Source organism: Mizuhopecten yessoensis, unplaced genomic scaffold (assembly GCF_002113885.1).
Source record: "Mizuhopecten yessoensis strain PY_sf001 unplaced genomic scaffold, ASM211388v2 scaffold4883, whole genome shotgun sequence".
NCBI classification, from domain to species: domain Eukaryota; kingdom Metazoa; phylum Mollusca; class Bivalvia; order Pectinida; family Pectinidae; genus Mizuhopecten; species Mizuhopecten yessoensis.
In genome coordinates, this window is record NW_018405769.1 from 42899 (window position 1) to 65881 (window position 22983).

At 34.3% G+C, this 22983-nt stretch overlaps 2 protein-coding genes across 2 annotated transcripts; both read right to left on the minus strand.

Moving 5' to 3' along the window:
* Positions 1 to 2061: 2061 nt before the first annotated feature.
* On the minus strand, positions 2062 to 8594 carry LOC110449999. Its single transcript, XM_021497197.1, has 6 exons — positions 8473 to 8594; positions 7886 to 8095; positions 7640 to 7672; positions 6268 to 6321; positions 5298 to 5410; positions 2062 to 3079 (listed from the first exon to the last, which is right to left on the minus strand). Exons 1-6 carry the CDS (start codon positions 8501 to 8503, stop codon positions 2894 to 2896), a joined length of 627 nt encoding a protein of 208 aa, XP_021352872.1. The 5' UTR covers positions 8504 to 8594; the 3' UTR covers positions 2062 to 2893.
* On the minus strand, positions 8579 to 14389 carry LOC110449989 (nephrin-like). The gene is made up of 6 exons (XM_021497187.1): positions 14066 to 14389; positions 12918 to 13223; positions 12582 to 12722; positions 10718 to 10751; positions 8820 to 8842; positions 8579 to 8586 (listed from the first exon to the last, which is right to left on the minus strand). Exons 1-6 carry the CDS (start codon positions 14352 to 14354, stop codon positions 8579 to 8581), a joined length of 801 nt encoding a protein of 266 aa, XP_021352862.1. The 5' UTR covers positions 14355 to 14389.
* Between the last annotated feature and the right edge of the window lie 8594 nt (positions 14390 to 22983).

The window sequence follows — 22983 nt, forward strand, 5'->3', positions numbered from 1 at the left end:
ATACGCCATATTCAATTTTACACTTCATGTCCTATGGTTTGGGTTCGTTAATGGTGAGTATTAACTGTTATAGTGTTAATACATGCAATACTGATATAACAATTTGTCTAACGCTTTTTTTGAAATGCTTCAACATGTGTCATTTTAAGGTTGTGGTGCACGTTAACAGCTGATCTTGATATTCCCTTTCACTTTTTCTTGAATACTTGGATAAAGTGAACACTCAGAACCAGTCTATCAGAATAATACGCAAGAACAGCATACATGTTTAAACAAAAATGATTTTATGAAAAACGTTGAAATTAAAATCAACATTATTAAGGTGATATGTGCAATTTATGATGCAGGCATATTTAACATAACTAACATAAATTTCGGGAAATAGAGTAACATTAATAAAACAAAAAAAATAAGACAAAATAAAAATTGGTAAGTGTCTGTGATGGCCATCATCATTGTCAAGACTAAATATGATTGACAATTTGGTAAACCGGAGAAAGTTGGCAATTGTTGAATATATGAATATATGACTTTATGACATATCTTAATAGTACAAACATGTAGAATATGTAAATGGACCGAATTTCAAACATAATACAAATATATTGATTTTTAATTCAGCTAAAACACACTAGTAATTATATATAGTTACATATCTCCCTTTTTCAGCTTAGCAAAACTCAGACAGCGTATAAATTAGCATATACGCAATGAAAAAAGGCTCGGCAGATTGACTCCTATTTCAAATATGGCGCCGTTCAAGCATCAGCGAGATAACTGTCTGATGGCAGCCTTTGTTTGGTTCCTACATCATCTTGAAACATGGAACATATTCGGGATCCATTATGTCTGATTATACAACAAATGGATGCTGGGAAACTGTACATTAGAAATTCTTTTACGGAAAAGTACACAAAGGCAGCTTTCTTTTGCGACGTTCGACTACCATAACAGTGTAGCAATGCGTATACATAACGACCGAAAAAACGGCCATAAAGAAGAAAAATAGTGTTGTTCACTGCATATTTTCTAAATTTACCCATATATCGATGTAGATTCACTGGCACTATATTATCCTAAAACCACGGCTACCGTAGTTACCATCGTAACAACCCGCTTCGAATTTCTGTTTCTTTGTATAGCATTTGAACATTATTTACGATGACAATGTGAGGATTGACCTTCATTTCGACAGCGCATACAGTAGTATGAACGCAGTTTGCAACACACATACTCTTTATGGAGCGGAATATGTTCGTTGTCAACTGCGTTCATATTACCGTATGCGCCGTCAAAATGTAGGCCAATCCTTAAATATGGGTGTTAAAAAACAGCCACACTATAAACTAAACGAGCATGCAATTAAACAAAAGACATTGACGGCCTGTATCGTCCATCTTGAAATTTAGCATTAATGGCAAAAAGTGTTCATTAAATATCATACAGCAAATATAATACATTCAAATATTGACTTTGTCTCACCCGTACCTTATTTGGTCCCCTCCGTTCCCGTAGGGACACCCTTGGTTTATAAAACATTGAATACCATATGGCAAAAGAACTCTTTATCAAATTCGGTTGATCCCTTCTTCCGTTTAGAAAGAGAACCTTTATTTACCTTATAGGGCAACGATTTATAAATATACAGACGTTGACATTTTGGCTGACTTTTAAGGGGGGTTATTGAACTTGAAAGGAAAAGATGACAGACGGACGGATGTATGACGGACGCTACGCCACAGCATAAACTCGCCGGTCCTTCGGACCAGGTAAGTTAAAAAAACAAAATGTGTCACGTAATTTCAGTTTAAACCGAGCTGAGATATATGCGGTTGTTGTAATATGACAAATTGATTTAAAGCGGAGACCGAAATGAATGTAAAGGTAAAGTTCACTACGAGTGCAATTCTGGTTTATATAGGTTCTGAATATTTCCCACTGGAAAATGCTATTCAAATTATGGGTATTAAGAACAAGACGAATTAATTTACGGAGCATATCTCAGCATCAGCTTACTGTAAAGAAAGTATCCAGATACAAAATAGGGTCTTTTTATTGACTATAATCAGCAATTTTGGTACAGAAATCCTGTCATCTCAGGATATATCTGCATACCAAATTTGGTTACTCTAGTTGAAATAGTATATAAGACAGGCTTTCGACAAACGTTAATAAACCAGAGGTCAAACATATATCACAGTGACCTTTTTTTCCCTAACTTCACCCCATTATCATCAGAAATATCTGGTTTTTTTTATTCAAAGGTCAAAACTAATGTCACAATGACCATATACTTCGCCATCCAAAGATGTACTTCCATACAAAATATGAATATTCAAGTTTGAATAATATGAGAGATATGCCCAAGACGAACTTTGACCTTTCAACTTGACCAGCAATATCTAAAGGAGAAGTAGTGAAATTAAAGTTGGTAGCCTATACCGATAATTATTGAGACCTCTTTTTTCACGTTTTCCCGTGTTGAAATGACGTATATGTATCGGAGATAATTATCTAAGCAGGATTTTAGGGCCAATGTACTTTTCAACAGTTTATTTTAGGTATTAAGCTTACGTATGGAAAATTCCACATGTTATATGTTTGTCCCAATATGTTAAGGCACATACATATTATAATCATATTCTTTACTGCAGAGATACATATTATTCTATTTAATGTATAATTCTGCCAAATCTCATACATATCGCACAGTTAATAGAATAACAAATTGTTACAGCCAATATGCATTTGGAGGTCACAAACAAAAACACCTGTGAACCATAGTGTTATGATTAGATGTATAATTAGGCAAATTCAAGGTGGATTCATATCTAAGCGAAAATGTTGTTTTGTTTCCTTTAATGTTGCTGTTATTTAACAAAAGCAGATCATATTAGTTGTTTTTGGTTTCCGCTGGTTGCTGGTCTTCTTCATTGTCTGGTGGCAGGGGATCCGCATGTTTCGTGAAATCGACATCTACGTAGTCAGTTTTGTTTTCGATACCATGGATAATGAAGTTTCTGCCGTTTTGATTGTCATCTTTGAATTCGAGGTCCAAGTAGATGAGGCCATCTTTATTCTATATTGGGGAAAAAAGGGGAGAATATTGAATCGCTTGTTTTAAAGAAGGTTGAAAACATCGCCAGAGAATGAATTTTCAAATGTGCATTTTTAATATGAAAATATTTATCATTCAATATTTGATTCATAAAACAGAACGAGTTTTCTCCTGGAAGCAAATATGTCCATCTTTACACAACGGTTTGTAAAAATTAACAAATAAAAGATTGCCTCGATATTATTTTGATGGCTAACACGGCACTTTGTGGCTAAGTGAGTTGTTTTCAGCAGATTAGCTTCGAGGAACCGGCCATTTGCCGTCTTTACTTGACAACGGAGACAGACGTTCACGACAGCTCACAAAAATAATCCATTACTGTTCGTATTTTAAACAAACTTAGTTTTTATTACTCATTAGAGTTCATGGCATCACTGGATTCATACAGTGCAGACTAAAAGCGGGACTGATTTTTAGTTGGAACGCACTGTTTCCGATTTGTGAACCAAACACTAATTATCTACGGGAGTGGCAAGACCCTGCCTCAATTCAAAAATCGTGATTCTATTTCTATACCTATGCTAAATACATGTGAATATGGATATAGGGTTGGAATAGTTATTACCAGGAATTTGGTCTCTAAGGATGGGGCAGGTTCCGAGGCCATTCTGGTAGTATACGTGTTACCGTCTCTTTATATTCAGCAATTGTATATAGGATGGAGATCTCTACTTGGTAAACAATCTTTTTGGCCCCAACCCTCAACCTCGGAGCTCTGTCCTTCAATTGAACGTTTCCGACCAACATGATTGATATCCGTCTTTATTCTAGATAAGAAGGCATTTAAAGCAAGACAGTAGTCCCTCTGTATACCGACCCCAGTTATATGTCAACCCCGCATACCGCAATGATGCTGTTAGAAACATCCCCCCCCCCCTATCTTAAACCCCGTTAATATCGCCATCCGCCAACTATTTCAAATACAAAACTGTTCATACCCCGACAATATCGCCATCGTTTACGCTTTGGTCTGATATTTGGTCAATTAATGATTCAGTCATGCGTGTTTAATCCACATGTATAGATAAACGTGAGAGTTAATTACCCCGAGTTTACATAGTAAAAAATACTCTTATGTTATGTTTTATACGTATTGTGGTTGTTATTTGTACTTTTTATATTTTATTTTCGTAATTTTACTGCTTTAAGCACATTGGCTGCGAAAGCATAGCTTCTGACGAGGAGACGGTTATTTTATACGTCGTCAGATGTTTGAATCGATCCGATACTGGAGTATGCAGCAAAATATGAAGTGTTCAATCTATAAGATTACTTATAACTAACGCCTAATATGAGTAAAATGTTAGCAAATAATGCGTGATCGTTAAAATAAAAACAAACCTTACTGCAATCAAGCTAATACCGACATGACAGATCACGCGAAATATTTTCTCAATTCCTGTTACTTTATATGGCCTTTACTACGTTTTCCATTTGTGGTCATGGCACCCTTATTTAGAAGTCTGACCTATAGCGTAAGAGAGACGACGTATCCATACACGACACAACGAAAAAAGACCTTGATGTTTGAATACACTGAGAGATAAAATGGTTCCCACAAAACAGTCCAGTCAGGTAGGAGACGCCCATGTTTTATACATGTGACGACCATACGTTTCCGCACATTGCATCCCGGAATGTGTTACAAGTCGGTGAATTGTACAAAAGTATTTATTTTTTATTAACTTATAATGTTTAAAAGCTGCAAATGATTTATATTACGTGTTTGCATTAATTTCAAACAAATATATGTGTATGTATATGCAGTGTTTGTTACAAATAGATTGTACACTGTAGGAACACGTGTCCTACATTTGGCTGTCCTACTGAAACCCCGTTGTATCGCCACCCTGTTATACCGCCAAAATTGGCACTGGACAAAAGATAGCGGTATAACGGGGAACTACCGTATAGCCATATTTGGCCCAACCTTCCAACACTTCGGATGGTGGCTATATTTTCCAGATTGGCTGCCATCACAAAATGTTCACGATGCACCTTTCGAACCATTCTTATATCAAGTTAAAACAACCCACAAACTATAAAACGCTATTAGTAAAACTAAAACGCTACCAGAACTAACTTTCAGTGGAGAAGTGATCAAAGGTTTACATACAGGCAACATACGAGGAACATTTTTATAGTATGAAATGTTTTATATAAATTGTAAAACATGTACCTTTTTCCGTGAAAGATTCGCATCCGCAGCAGCTGCTGTACCACCATCACAATTAGCGTAGATATTATCTCCTGTTCCATCGACAGCTTCAACTTGTTCGTATGCATCTCCAGCTGTACAAAATAATACAGAAACTGTTAGGGTACTGATATATAAAGGTTCTCCAACAAGTGGTGATTAGTTATCATATTTATCCAACTCAGGTTAAAAAGACGGCAGGTTTACTGAGTTAACATACAGATGAATTGCATTGAACTACAATGATTTAGCAGTACAAGATATACCTTATGGAATATGATATGGAATTAATTAGATACTACTACCTTATTCTACCTTTGATTAATACTAATTTACCTGTTATATACCTATTGAATGAAACTGGCTCTGGGCAGCTTAGATGTTTTTTCGGTTTTTTTTTCTTTTAAGCTTACATCAACATATGAAGTAGCTCCTTTCAATTTAATTAAAGAATTATCATATTATTTGCAGGAGTTGGTGTAGCCCTACTTTCAAATTATATATCTATTTGCTGAAATTGGCTTTTGATCCTCAACAGTGTATGGCTAGTGTGCTATACATATGGACTGTATGACCTGTATCTGTTGGGGGGATAAATCCAAAATCACCAAATATTTATACTCCACAGTTGACCTTATATGAATACCAGTAACGCATTGTCTAATACTTGATATTATTCACCGAAGATAATAGTCTAGTAAATATCTCAAATTAAATATCCCTAGTGAAAGGGTTACTATATCTCAAGAATATTGAACATGTCTGTTTTCATCAAGGAGTTAATTCCCAATCATCATATAAATGTATACATATATGTCTGTGTTTCTTACCACCTGTTGTCACCTTAAGGGGAGGACTTAGATAGGCTATGCCTGATGTCTGATCCTATTGACTATTGCTTATATTGTCAATTCTAAAATATTAAAAAAATAATGTCATCACAATAACCTACCTGCACCATTGTGGTTGCCTTTCCCGCCCTTAGTTTTCTTCTTGTCATCTTTGCCTATGTCAATGCAACACCATTTAATTGAACATTCTCATAATGTTTATTTCCATATGGTATTAAATATCCATTTTCATTATCGAACGTTGATAATTAGAGTAATTATAGCCATGTAAGAAAGTTGTGATCATTTTGGTTGAGACTTGTGAGTTTACACTGTATATGTCACAGAAAGGATCTATTAATGTCCAACTTCGAACTGTAAACGAGAGGTACACGAACAGGCTTTTTGTTATAGCAATATTCCAGTCAGCATATTGACAATTATTGAAATATATCTCTGTTATGTTATTTCAATAAGAACAAAAAATATTTTACTGTTTTTCTCTCATTTCCGAGTTTGTAAGATAGAGTTGTCCATGGTTAGAAAGGGGAGGAAGAAAATCTATCGCATACCCAATGACGTAACAAAGGTTAAATAAGGACGTGACGTCACGAATTGGAAAAACCCGATGCCGCAATGCGGTAAAAGACAACGAGATGAATTTAAAAAAAATTACGATATATTTTCCGTATACGTTAGAAAGATATGATAAACTTTCTGAGCAAACTCTGTTTGCAAATATAGGGTATGCTAAAACGCTGACAGATTTGTTTTCGTCAAAAAGGCTCAAGGGAAATTGACATTTTTAAAATGGTAGCCAGTCCGACCTCATTTCCATGGTTTCTGGGCTTATTCTGATAGTTGAGGATGTAGGATAGGGAAATTCAACCTCGGGATTTACAAATTTTGAAGACCCGAGGCTTTCTAAACGATCGAAGAATGCTCCAAAACAAATATGGTTGACATCCATCACTTTCAGTCACTTTCAGCAATATTGCCAAATTACTCCTTTTTGGTCCAAACCCTCAACCCCTTCCACTGATAAAATTCGAGTCCATTTTGTCTAAGGATGTTCTATACCAAATTTGGTTCAAATCCCTCCATTCATACAGAAGGAGAAGGGTTTTTAAACAGTTTCCCTTGTTCTCTCTTATGGGTCTCCACCCTCTACCCCCAGTGGAGCTTTTCCTTCCTTTTTTTCAAAACTGAATTTCCCTTGCCGAAGGATCTTCCTCCCATGGGGGCCACATCCTCCATTTATACCAACTGGATGCCCCTATGTCTTATATTGCTCTACACCTTATTTGGTTCGAATACCTCAATTCATACATAAGAATAAGGAGTTTAAACATGTTTTACTGTGTTCTTCCTTATGGGCCCTTGCCTTTGTGTTCCCCCACCCATCCCCCGGGAGCCACACCCCCCAGTTTACCCTCCCTTCGGGGAAATTAGGTAACAACCAAGTTCTGCTCGCTAATATCTTGTAGTTCATACCTGTTTGTTTCTTTTTCCCTTCTTTTTGTTTTCCTACAACAATACAAACTGAAATTAATTACATTCACGTCAACATAGAAAAAATTGTACCTCACTTTTTCGTGATATTATATTGTTATTTGAAATTTTCACGGAAACAGATTTGTGATTAAAGCTATCCTATCTCTTCTTTAAAAAATTACGAACATGGACATGATTTTGTTAAAAGTCTTTTTTAGAGTTAATACATGAGAAAATACAGTATACCTTTCCCTAATTTGTTTTTTGTTTTTTTAACCTCTGCATACACATCGTTAACGTTTTCGAGTTGTTCAGTTTTCGGTTTGTTCACAACAGCATAAACTGCGTCTGGAGATCCAGTCTTTCCTTTTGAAGGTTTCTGAACAACAGCGTATTCCGAGGAAGTTCCTGGTTGAGCGTCAACGGACTCGTATAGAATGCTCTTCTTGAGTCCGTCTGTAAGGCAACATGTCACCCGTCATGTGTGATTTTATTAATAAAAAATGCAATTGGTAGTACAGTGATATTATCTTCGTCATATTTGATGTTTGTGTCGAGATCCAAATTTCATTTACCTGAATGAATTAACACGTGATGATTTTGATTCTTTAGTGCGAGGCGTGTATTGAGCAAATACACAACGAAAGGCAAAATAAAAACTAAACTTAATAAGGATTACAAGTATTACTCTTCACATACATATTACCTTAACAGACTTTGAAAGGTACAAATAATGTATATATATGTACAAACTTAATTGTATTAACCCTATGCCGTTATCAAGCTGAACATCATTTGGACAGACATAATGGTTCAATTACAAATGTACTTACCCGATGATTCATACAGAATATTGGGTTTCATGCCATCTGTTCGAAAATAGAAAATAAAGAAGCCAATAGAGCTTGTCTTGTTCACCTGTTGTTTTTATTATCTGAATCAAGAGCCTAAAACCGAAAATGTGTCATAACAATTCAGGTTGTTTAAACTATATTTTTTCCAATCGATAGATAGTAGCACTATTGTAACCTTAAAATTAATCCTGTGTTGGAGTGAAACCTGTCCAACATCCTGAAATCGCACCGATTAAATTCCATCAGTCAATCAGCTTCAAATTGTTATTGTTTGTGATAGTAATAATGAATCAGAAGACAGAAAATAAAACAAAATTATGAATTACCTGAACTGTCATCTTCGGCGGATCTGTAATAAATAACAGCAACTACTTTTTTAAATACGAACGTTTGTGATTCACGCAATTAAAATCGAATTCGTAGAACAAAATTAGATGTTTCGCGACTTTCAAAGATCATTTAATGGTTCTTGGTATAACCTAAGAAATTGGCATTAATTTCATATCAACATAATTGGTATTCTTTGAACAGAACAAACTTTGGACCACTTATATTAATGTTCTGAAGCAACTACAATTTTGTTGACACTTTGTTTCGTGTCTTTAAGCCACCTGAGACGAAGTCGATCTTCTCATATGATTTCCGGTCTTGTGAATCTCCGATAAACTTGCAAAAATGTTATGTTGGCGTATCCACTAAGGCTTTGTTATCCCTTTCAAGTTTGTTTCACCTCTACTTTGCAGTTCTGTCTTTTTCAGATGGAAAACAATCGAACATTTTCGTAAATTTCCTAAAGATCAATTAGACCGATTGAAATCAAACTTGTACAAATGTTTCTTTAAGAACAATCCGAGAATCAAAATGGCCGCTCCAAGTCCGATTTGTAGCCGCTCTAGGACCTGATTGGCTTAAACATTTCAACTTCCTCTAAAACGGCTGCATCGCTAGACTCTAAGGTTAAATAAATCCTTTCTTAGAGTGATCGCTACCATGACCGTCATATTAAAATTAAACACTGATTATATTTTGCTGATGATGTTCAACTTTGAAAAGTTACCAGTGCATAATATATACAAAATTATTATTTTTGTGTTGTTTTAAAATGATGTTACCTTCATCCAGGTAAGTGTGGCCCAATATGTTAAAAGTCCCAAATAAGTTCTATTTAAGAAGCATAAGGCTCACGATCATGATATTTACCAATAAAGATACGATGCAAGGCAATGGAAACTATATACTTTGACTCCTGTTCAGTCTCAGGGTTAGAAAATATTGTTTTGTTTAATCTAGCAGCTAGAATGTATGACTCAGGGTATAGTCTGTTATTTCATACTGTATGATAATTATATAACTTGTAAACTGGAAACGACTGATAAGGGTTTTGCCTTTTTTTTTTGGCGAATACTTATGTACAAGCTGCACATACTGTGTATGTCGGCCATGCCCCACCATATGTGTATGTCGGCTATGCCCCACCATATTCTGTCGCTTGTTATAATTGCTTTGATTACATCAATATATTATTTAATTTTTCCGCAAAAGAAGCTTTATAACCAGTGTCATTGATAGAGCATGTCTTGTTTATAATATGAAGTTTTGTAAGAATTGTTAAATTACACAAATAATGCGTTGGGTTATTTGTTAGGTCCGAGCAAAAAAAACACCGTTAACATAATTCAGTTTGAAATTATTAATTATAATTATTATAATTCACGAAAGTGTTTCATACAGTTAGGTTCTTGTCATGCAATAAACTTTTGAAGTGTATTGGATTCGCGTTATATATCCAATTTGAAGACATGACATAGGTTTGACGTGTAAAAAAAAAGTTCACGGCGATCAATTGTTAAACCGCACAGATGTGCGTATATGGGCGGACAATGTGCTCACAGTAACTTGTTGCATATTCCAAACACACAGCTGTTAATATGTGCAAAATCAGTTCAGCAAAATTTGAGTTTCAGTTAAAAAAAAAAATCCAAAAGGACATGGTGGTCGAATTGGACCTCAAAGCGAATTTCAAATAATTTACTTAGAGAATGTATCACCAAAAAAACAGATGTTAAAAAAAAAGTTTTTACCATAATTGATAATGTCACTCATCATTTCATTTACTTTAACTGTCCTGTATGCTCTTCAGAATGTATGCGTGAATGTTTACTGAACAAAACAAAACAAAAAAAACAAAATCCAGCGCACCAAAATTACCAGGTCAAACACTCACCTCCCAACCCTTGGAATCATCTCAGTATCATCATCTGAAAACAAATGCTTAATTTTTTAAAACAACATTGAAGTATTTTTTGTTATTGATATTTTTCTTCATCAAACATTCCTGGTCAGCTATAAGGTCAGCTAAATTTTATAAGAAAAAATAAGGATACGAAACTGGGGAACTATTTGGATCAAATCTAGGCACGCTGCAGTTAGTACAAAAAATGAAGCATTTTAAGTGGAGTTGCAAAATTGTAATTCATTTATCGATCTGATGGAAAATGTCATTTTTGTGCAAATACAGATTCACTATGTCATCTCTATTACAATTGCAATTATGTTTCTATCACATGTAGAACTTCCTATATCTGATGATGTTCTGTGGAAATGTTAATTATTTGACATCATTAGAAATGAAGAGAAAAATGTACTTGCGGATTATGGAGATGTCCAAAACAATTCCTTTTACTCCTTAACAATAACTATAAAATACACAATTTGGAATGTTTGTAGTGAAGTGAAATATCAAATCAAGAACATTACGGTCACCTCTGCCTTTGCAATATCTAAAAGAAATGTTATTACATAATATATTAACTTATCTTAGAACTATAGAACCAGTAAATGAAGAATATGTTTATGCCATCAAATAATCGCTAATATAAGCTAGTATTATGTGTACATGTATGTTAATATAGTGTAACTATGATGCTAACATGTAACTCTGATGAATTTAGCAAAAACTGTGAGTATAAATACAACTGTGTGGATTACATATAACTATGGTGATAAAGTGCAACTGAAGTAATACAATGTAACTATTATCAAATAGTGTAACCATAGTGACATAACTGTGGTGATATATAGTAACTATTGCAATTAAATATCGTGTAACTTTGGTATGATATAATATAACTATGGTGATAGCGTGTTATTGTACTAATATACTGTTAATTTGCCTAATTGCGGTGATATAGTGTTAATATGGTGAACTCGTGTCACCATGATGATACATTATAACTGTAGTGGTAAGTGTAACCATACCTATAACGTGCAACCATGGTGATATATTGTAACTATGGTGATTTTGTGATTTTTTTTTACTGTGCTGAGATAGTGTAAATATTGGCAAATAGTGTAACTATGGTAGTACGGTGTAACTATGGTGATTCAGGGTACCTTTGGTAATTAAGCGTAACTGTTCTGTTATAGTATAATTGTGATGATATACTGTAACTAAGTTAATAGAGTAACAATGATATGAAAATATAATGGAAAAATCTAAACAAAAATGATGGCTTTATTGTAAAAAGAGAAAAATTGAAATCAAAGTATCTATATGTATTGTTTCTGTACATTGAAAAGCTAAAGTTATACGTGGTCATTTGTTTCTGGCGTGTCATCACCTTTTGGAAATTAAACATGCAATGTTTTTCGTGTTCATATCTGCGAATCCAGTGTCAGTTATGTTACCGTTCTTGGACGGGTCCCACTTGTGATGACTGTGATGTCACAATATCAGTTTCACATGACTCTCTATTTACCATTTTTTTCAGGCAGGTGAAAAAAAGGTCGAATCATCGTAACAATATCCACCATAACTTCTTTATCACGCAACTAATTATCATGCAGGTGTTTTTTCTTACATCTTTACCTGTGTCACCATTCCATGCTTTGTTTTACTGGAAGTGTTTAATAAATCCCTCTTATATCGAATGATTAAAAGTATTTCAAACAAACACGATAGCCCTTACTATCAGCAAGTTGCAGGCCTAAAGTTGTGAGTGTAGAAATGTACTTGTCCACAGAAAGTAAATGACAAAGAAAGGTTCAGATCGTTGACACATGAAAAGATATCATCAACTTGACTTTACCTCTTGTGTTTTTTCCAGATGTCCTTCTCTTCGTTATAACGATGACAACTATAACAACTATAACAATGATAGCAACCACAAATCCACCCACTCCGCCAAGTATCGCTCCTAAAGGAGAGTTCTCAGGGGAGGATTCTGTAATTGATTCAAAATATAGACAAAATTTACGTTAAATAAGTGAAACAAATGCAGGTCAAAAATTGAATATCAAGTTTGTTTCATAATATATAGCAAATGAATTAATAGGACGGAAATGTGACTTAGAGAAAAAGAACATAATGTTCTTTTTAAGGCTGATTTTTATTTATATATTGAAGCGAAAATGTTCGTAATCACCTTTTGTAGTGCAGTTTACGTCCTTTATAAATGTCGAGTTCCCAAAAGTATTCACAGCATATACTGTGAATAGATGCTGTGTACCAGGCGACAGGCCAAATACCGTTATATTGATGATTCGGTCCTGCCCCGGGTCCTGGACTCGGTCGAGGGCTTGATCAATAACAAAGTTGTCCTTTTCATTTTGCCTTCTTCCAACAGCAAATGTCTGGTCAGCTCCCCCGTTGAATGCCGATCTCCAGCTTAAGATTGCACGATCTGTATTTTGACACACAGCTGTACCTTCATACGGGGGGTTTGGTTTTCCTGGGGGTGAAAAATTACCCAATCGGAGGTGCTTATAGGAAACATTAAGATGGAAGATTTTTTTCTTTTCATATTTTGGATTAAACTTCTATTAAGGATTACTATGATCAGCAAACAGAGGAAGAATTAGCAACGATTATCTTATTCGGCATTTAAATATAAACCAAGTAATATACAAAACATCACAAACTTTATATATTTACACGTGATAATAAGACAATTATTTTGGAGTAACCATTTTACATGGAAATGTGAAATATACAAACATATTGCAGATTATTTTATTTAGAATCATGTATAGTACGTATATCTCTCCATGGCTTAATTACAATTTGCGCAACATACATGACAATACATGCAAATAATAAAATCAATTTCCAGAGGGAAGAATTAAGCTTTGAACAACGTGAAAACAACATAACCCAACCAATAGATCAAAATGAGGGTTGGTTTATGTAAATGCATATTTTCTCAAAAGACAAAACGTCTAGCCGTCAGGACTGCTTTCACAATGTCAGTTTGCATGTGTTGATTCAATTGATACCGCATGTTAAAAAGCATATTTCAAAAGTAATATTTTTAAAAGTATATCTCAAAAGTAATATTTTTAAAAGTATATTTCAAAAGTAATGTTTTAAAATAAAGTATAAGAGTGATCTTTATTATCACAAACTACTCCTGCACAAGATATGAACCATTAGTTAAGTTTGTAAAAGCTCTCAACTCACATTAATGTATCTAATATACACTATAAACACACAACGAAATCGCCAAGAGAAAAACAAGACAAAGAGACTGGAACATACTCAAAAAGCCGGTTTTGTGCTAAATGATTGATTTACCTGTAGCTGCAACTATGAAAGTGACTGTCCCGTTGCCTTCACTGTTTATTGCTGTAACCTTATATAATCCAAACCAGGCCTCTTTTATGTTCGTACGTGTCCCCATTGACAAAGCTGACAGGTTCGATGTAAAAGGTGCATTATGTATAACAAAGTTGTCTGTCCCGTCGATTAGCTCAGTAAAAGAATTATGTGAAGAGTTCTGGAAAGTCCATGTGAACGATGACGGTTCTGGGTTTGACAGAAACATGGCATTCATAGTTAGATTATCATGAGTGGCCAACCCCATGTTCCGGACTGTGAACACTCTTGGATCAAGGCGCGGCGAACCTGATTTGGATGGAATTAAAACAAAAATAAGACAACTTATTACTCTACGATTTAGTATCACAAACATGCAGACACACACACCTATATTTACATGCACGCATACTACCGCGTACCCACTCACGTACACACAAATATGCTGAAAACTCATTATCATTATGATAGTATGATGATTTATGATGAATGTGGATATAAGTTGCTATAGGCAAACATTTATTTTTAATTTTTGCGAAAATCTGGACGTCAAACAATTCCGTAAAGCTACCCCCTCCTAAACTTGTCATGGCTGATTTAATTGTTATTTATTCTATTTCAGGACTTTCAATTTCCTGTCCATATATATTTATCAAATATATTGTATTTTGTCATTTTTTGTTTTTAAAAAGTGTGGACAACAAGATCAATCCAGGCTTCCTTGTATTCACTGTTTTCTTTACCGTAAGTAACGTTATGAACCTAAAGCTGTGTTTTTATTGACGAAACGAACTGTGTTAGCCACATTTAATTATGTTTTCTAGCTGGCGGTCGGGTTCAATCGACGTAATTGAGCGTACGGCTTACAACAGAGTGAGTTATCAGGCTAACAAGGTATTTGGGTATGTAATCAGCTGGGGGCGTGTTCTTTACGTTCTTAATTTCACGGGCCTCTTTTCATTACGCTGTCAAACTAACGGCGTTTTCTTTAACGACATTGTTAATATTACAGCTTACCTAAGAGTACGCCATTTACATGACAATGTGTTGTATCGACGTTATCATCATTCAAGTGAATTCACAATTAGCATATTAACATATATTTTACACCAAGACATTTAAGTAAAGTTTGAGTTGTTTTCCTTCTGCACAAACCGTGATTACGTTCTTTTTACTTACGTGATTAGTTACAAAGCGAAACGAAATAGTGCAGGGTTCACGCCAGCGGTCGCCTATAGCGCCACATGAAAAAAATAATAATATTTTGCCGATGAAAATAGTTCTGGCGACTTTTTGGCGCATAATAATGCTAGTTGTTCTGTCAATATCTTACAAAAATGTGCCCTGTGTCAGTTTATAGCTGTAACAAAGGTAAACAGTGACAATCTAGCTGCCTTATCATGGTGAATTCACTGCCCAATTTACTACGTAGCGTTACGCTATTGATACAATCACTAATCCCATCTGAATGGTACGCCTATGGGCACGTAGCAAACAATACGTGATCATCAGTGGTCAAGAGTCCTTACTACTAACCAAGGGCAATGGGGATATAATTGAGAGGTCTAATGAATCGTTATCTAATACATCCAACCATATTACCTAACATATGAAAGCAAAAAATAATATTTGTTTAATGATTAGATTTATTCTGAATTGAAAACATTTTATCAATATTTTTGAATTTAAAGGAATTCATTTTATTCTCTATTTCTGGGGGTGAGTTGGAATCTTTTTCAAGAAAAAACTGAAATCAAGGAAAAAGACACAGAAAGATGTAATCTAATACATGGAAATTTTAGGGACACACAAATTTTAATCTAAATATAGTAGGGGATCATAAGGTAATCGAGACACAGACGTTTTACCTTTGTGTGAGCTCTTTGTAACAAACAGATTAAAGAGTAACAGTGATGCTATAGTAAAGAAATGTCTAAGCAAAAGGGAAGTATTGAACTTATTTTCTTTACCGCGGCGCCTTGTTTATGTCTTTAACCCCTTCACCCCTATGTAACTTTAGTAAACTCTTCCGTGCATTGATCTGGATAAGTCCATTATGGCCTACAGTGGTGATAGGGTTAAAATATTTGGCTCATAAATGTGAAATTTGGCACAAGAAAATTAACTTTGGCGAAAGTTTAAGCGTAAGAATGTTTTAAAGGTGGATTGAATACATACATTTGCATAGGTGCCATGTTTATTAAAGCAAGAATGCTATTAACGATCGCCCTGGTCATTTCGTGTGAACCCCTAAGTAATCAATATATATCCATGCTTTCGATAATCAACTTTTTTCTACATCATGATCTCTGTCAATTCTGTTTGTAATCTGTAAAATGCGTATCATCGGCCTTAAAGTCACGCAATTTTTTTTATTTTTTTTTAAATACTCTCTCTATAGTTGAATCTCATAAAAACCGCTGATATCGCCTTTTGCTATCAAATGTATATAGAATGTTGTATCTATTGTTATTGGTATGGATAATGCAAATAGTGACGTTTTTGCAATCTGTTTAGAGTGCTTGTTCATGAACAATTGAAAGCTTTCATATTGTTGTTTTGTTTTCAATATCTCAATGTTCACCGAAATTTTCTTAAAACATGCAAACAAAACCTAAAGGAAAGACAATAAAAACGTAGGCAAAACAACGCTTCCAAACGAAAAGTTTGGCACTTGATTTAAAACACCTCTCATGTGTTCATATGGATAAAAATGATATAATCATTTTGAGTCAATTCACCGAAATTTGCAATACTGTTGCCATAAAACGGAAAACACTCCTCGAAATAAGCACTGTTGTAATATCTTCCGTCGGGAAAACAATTTCAATTATGTCTTTGTCCGGTTTCCTTTTAAAGGAGCACTGGTGAGCATTGACACCTTGTCGAGAGATACGGTTTTGAATGGTTAAAAGAAGTTCATTGAGTTCATTGAGTTTCCAACTAACTTTAGAGTACAATATTAACCTGACGACGTGGTTTCAACGACTTTATCAACCTTTGACTATTGTACTGACTTTAGTTTCTTTGTTCGCGAACAGGATATATGGTCATGACTTAGAGCTTAGGTCGTCTTATGCCACTCAATCTGGAGACGAGACGCAGCAGGCGACGGAAAGATAAGCATTTTTTTTTCTTCAAAAAATACTATTCATTTTTACAAAAAACTTGCCTACGTTATTTTAAACATATTTGACAAACGGAGAAACAATACTATCTGTGATTGAATCAACTAACATAGATGTGCCGCTATATTTCGATGGAAAATGATATACAAATCGCCGTTTGTATTATGTGCATGTTTCGGTTGCTTATTGTCTCGATCATTCTAGTGGTTCTAGCTTAAGATTGGCGGCCATCGCTTTTGCTCAAGTGAAGCACTGCATTTATTTTTTCAAGCATGATGTCGACATGGGGTATTTTCGGTACAAATATATATATATTAGTAATGACTAAAGAATAATCATCATTTTTAGCGTCAACAATTCGGTCAGATATACATTTCGTGGTTTTCGAATCAATAAGGAAAATACAACATACACAAAACGTTGATCATTATGTCCTTGGTCACTGCTGTGTTAGATACATTGTTCTTGGCAGAACAGGTGTACAGTCCTGTGTCCAGACAGCCAGCAGTAGTCAGGGTGTAGCTACGCTCCAGTACATCTGTGGCGGTAAACAGTTTTGTGTCATTGTTTTTGTAGTACCATGTTATTGTAGACGATGGGACACTCTCCACCTTACAAATGAGAGTCTTGGATCCGTGTTCCGTCACATCAACGTCTCCTTGGTTGTAAGCAAGACTGTCTATTTCAGGAGGAACTGAAATATAGAATAACTACTTATATATCTATGCAATACAATAGAGTTTTGATTTAAATTCGAAAAATTTGGCTGCATAGCCTTTTATCCAGTTAAACGTCAGATGAAACAAGTACATCGACTCCTGATCTGAATAGGAGCTTAATCATTACTCAAATTCTAGTTTAGAACTGAATACGTGATTTAAAGATCATAGAAACAAAATATATGATTAACTTCAAGATAAAGAAACAGACCTGATTGACAAAATCATTTGTTCAATTTTTTTTTGTAAAAAAAACACGAAAATGTAGGAAAAATTTCGTGTGATTAGTGACATATACGTAGGGAAGTATATATAGTAACGGTTAAACTATACTTGTAATTTGTTTTTATCTGTCTTGTTTATAACGCATTTCATGATAAACAGTTAAGAAACTTCAAAATAATATCCGAACAGATGTTTTAATCATTCATGTAGTTTCAGCTGATTATACTTTTGTATTGTTTATATACGCAAATTACAACATGACTGTATCACACATTATTTAGGAAGTGACTATGTTATATAGTAAATGGCTCTAAAGGTATGAGCCAGGATGACATAGGGCCTTTGTGTTTGAAATGAACATGATTATTTTTATTTTTATTTATAATGCAGGGAAATATCTGACGTTTACAGAGGCTTAAGCAGTTGTCAGTACATTAATTTTCTTTTTTCTGTATGAAGCATAAAGCTCTTGCAACAATTTATTACGAACCGATATATTTGTTTCCATAAGTACATAATGATAAGGGGACTTGAAGGACAAGCGATTTATCATGATTTGCTCGGTGAAGGAGAAGGTATGGGGTATTCAGATAATTTTATTTCCAAAACATGTAATGTGTAAAGAAAACTGTTAAACAACTAGTAAATTTCAATAACAACACATGGGATACATATCTAAGTGATGCTTAGACACTTGTGTTTATCTTTCAACACTGTGTGGATGATCAAGTATATGTAAAAAAGTTTTATTGGACTCACAAACAATTTTTCAAATAAGTACTTCAATTTGCATGGTCATGCTTTTAACACTTATGTACCAGACTCTGCTGAAATTATGTTCTTGTTCTCCAAAGTACGAAGTAACTTGCCTTCCCATTAACGGAAAATATCAAATAAACATATATAAATAGGTTAAGATTGGAATTATAACGATTAAAAGAGGCTGCTGTTATGAACAAAATCTCATAGAGATCTAAACATTTGTCATTTTTTTCCTGTTTTTCAAAAAGGATTAAAACGACAAATAAACGATGTGTTATATAGAGGAAAAAAATGAATAAATGGAATTCAGTAAATGAGGATACTTATGACATCATAGAATGATTCATCTATTTAAAAAATGCACTTAATATGATATATAAGTGAGACCTTCAATAAACCTGTCCCCTGTTATATACCAGATTTTGATATTAACATAAAAACAATATGTGTTGCCCTGAAAATACCCCTACACATTTATTTAAGAAATTATTTTTATTGTAGTTCGTATGAAAGATAACATTAAAATAATTTACGTTCCTAATAGAACACATATGTGTATTGATGAGTCTAACTCTACTTTTACACATCGAGTAAACAAGATAAATGTTTAAATGTGAGCCAATTTCCATAATAAATGCTTACATTTGACGATTAGGATCCAGCTTTTCGTTCCTCTGCTGATGGCGTTGTTAGCTATACACTTGTATGTCCCAGCGTTGTTCCTCGTAACCCTTGACAGGGACAGTGGATTTGGAAGAATACTATCTGATTTGGACCAGCTATACGTACAAGGCGGTCTACAATCAGCAGAACAATGTATGTTTGGGACAGTCTGGTTTTCAACTCTCTCATCTTTATCTTGCGTTGGTTCGAACGCGATGTTGTCTCCTGGCCCATCTGGGAAAAAATGTTTAGATAATTTTAGTGTCTGTTTATTATATAGTTGTCAGTAATTAGATTTGAGAAAAAAAAATATGAATAAGATTAAACATACGGCCAGATACGTTCATTACAGCCAATCTCCAAAACCTACCACAAATTTACAATATATAAATCACATAGTTATACAAATAGTATACATATATATGATATTCATTTAATATTTTAGTTTGATATACATCCTATCAAGAAAAGTTTGTCTATTTTTGTCATGTCAAGAAAGCATTAAAAGCGAAATTAATCGGATTTTTTCCATTTGAGGAAATTTTATTTCTGCTGAATGATAATCAAAGTAATGAAATCCGTAGAGTAATACCCCTGTTAAGGAAACTTATTCCCCTTAAGCTTTTGACTTTTACGGGAAATTAAATTGTCTCTTTTTAATTCATCACGTCGAGAGTTGTAACATCACGGCATCAGAATCTCACAAATTGAAAGGTCAAGTTTTAGGCTACAAAGGGTAAATACCTCTATCTTTAGTTTATTAGCTAGGATGCTTAGTGACTATTTGTCAGCAAACATGCTCGAATAAAGAGTTATCACATCATCAATTAAATGATCAAGCTTTTTTTTTGTAAAGAGTCAAAGTGCAAAAGCGCTCTTTTGGTAACAAATAACAGCAATGATAAAGCCGTTAAGACTCCTGTGTGACCTTTTTTCCCTTTAACTACCGACTCCAATACGTGTACCCCTACATACACTGGATATGATCAAGCTGTTGTATAAAAATAAAGTGAATTTGTTTTCTGTTGTACATATGTATTTTTGCCAAGAAGTAGAAATGTGTTAACTTTGACTTTAAACATTAATTTCGAATGATGGCGAGCACTGTCTTATCATGTGTTAATATCGATGTAACCATACTTTTGTGTAAATATAATGTTGAAAAATACAAAAGATATCTTGTAAGCAAGGTTTAATTCTTACCCGGTAATCTTTCCTGATAACCACAATATCAAGTCACGTTAACAACTTGATATCACAATACTATTGTGTGAAAGAAATCTGAATTTTTGGATTCGTGAATTACTTTTTAAACAATCATTTTGAATATATTTAGTCCTTTAATGTTGACCGAATACCGCGAAAATATTTTCCGCTGTATAATTGTATATTACTATATCATGATGTAAATATAAACTAAACTTGTTCAGGCATTTATTATATATGATTTGATCATGTATAAACTACGGACGCATTTACAAAGCAAAACATGCATCACATGATAAACCCATTTTACATGTCATACGGCCACGTGATAAACATGATATTACACACATGTAATAAAACCTAAAGGTGTTGCGATTGATCAAAACTGAGGGAGAATATTCCTACGCCATTACAGGGAATTCTTTATTTTTTTATACCACATAATACATTTACTTAAGCGTTAAAATATCATGACCATTCTGGTAAATAGCTAAGAAGTCTAGTGTTATTTAATTTAGGCAGTATCTTGCATAAATAAAGGGCTATCAAGGTTGCTCTTATGTAAGATTTCCGCCAACTTTAATGTGAGTCAAAATAGAGATATAAGTGGGTACTACGTGTATATGCGTCTACATACTTAACAGATATTTATTGTCAAAACATAACAGATTGATTTTTCGTGTGAAATGTCAAACAACTAAGACAATCATATCTATATATTTTTCAAATGAGTTCGATGAATAAGAATAGCTTAAACTATCATGACCATTAAAAAATTAGAAGATCTGCTCAGAAATCGCATAGAAGCAAAATATTCGGTCAAACCTGGTATTAGTTACAAGGTTATGTACGCTGGCTTTCAGACAGAGGGACGAGCAGTGGTGTGATGATATTAAAGCTCTGCTTATTGTGTCAAAAGACAACAATCGTACTTACATTGTACGGTAATAGTTGTTATTGTCGTTGACGTTCCAATAACATTTCCAACAGTACATTTGTATGACCCGTGCTCTGATCTGTCAAGTTGTCCCAGTGACAACACAGCCGAGGCAGGAAAGTTGGTGTTGTCAGGTTTAGTCCAGACAAAGGTACAACCAGGTCTACAATCAGCTGTACAGGTGATGTCCGGTAACGTGTCCCCCTCAGTCTTGGTGTAGATAGTGCCAGGTGGAGACAAGGTGATAGAGGTACCAGGACCGTCTACAATAAAAACGTTTTTTATGTCTTTTTCAAAGTACTTATGCAGTAATTTGTAACTTTTAGAATGCAAAACAGGTCTCTTCCATTTGTATGTATATGTTGTTCTTTTTTGTTACTGTTTTCTGTGATAAATATAATCTTACAATCGTGTGTACGTTATTGATTGCAGAGACACTCGCGAATAATCAGTGTATTTGAATAAAAAGTAAATGGTTACATTGGTTTTGATTAAAAGGTTTTTGTATATCGGGCAGTCATACAAGTCCTCTACAAGTTCAATAATTTGAAATGACACGAGCCTTAAAGCAAATTATTAAATAAGTTAAATAGTTTGCTTTAAGGCTCGTGTCATATCAAATTATTGAACTTGTTCAGTAAATTCAATATAACATGAACACTCATGTGATATTCTATGTACATGTACACTGTTGATTATAAAAGAAAATAGTAGAGGACTTGTAGAACTACCCACTATACAAAAACCTATTAACCAAACCAATGTAACCATTTACTTTTTATTCAAATACACTGATTATTCGCGAGTGTCTCTGCAATCAATACCATTTTAATAACCGGTACATTATGTTTGAGTCTACGTGTGATGTAAAGCATAGGCATTGTCATATTCATCGAACTGCAAGCTGAATGTCTAAACTAATCAGATGTCTCCAGCTTGGTAAATTTTACGTCTATAACTTCCTTCCTTTTTCCCTCCCGATGTTCAGTTTTACAGGTTTTCTATGCCCCCTAACTACAGATGATTTCGTCATTTACTTTTGCAGAAGCTGTACACATAGGAGATGCATTTGTGATAAATGAGTAAACTGATATGTTCATCTCTTTTCTAAACGGACAATGCACTACTGATTTAGATGGGTGAACATTTAGTTTAAGCTATTTACACTGTACTGTAACGATAACACTGGTGGTTGTAGTTGACTCCCCGGCAATATTTCCAGCAGTACATCTGTATGTCCCGTGTTCTGATCTGACG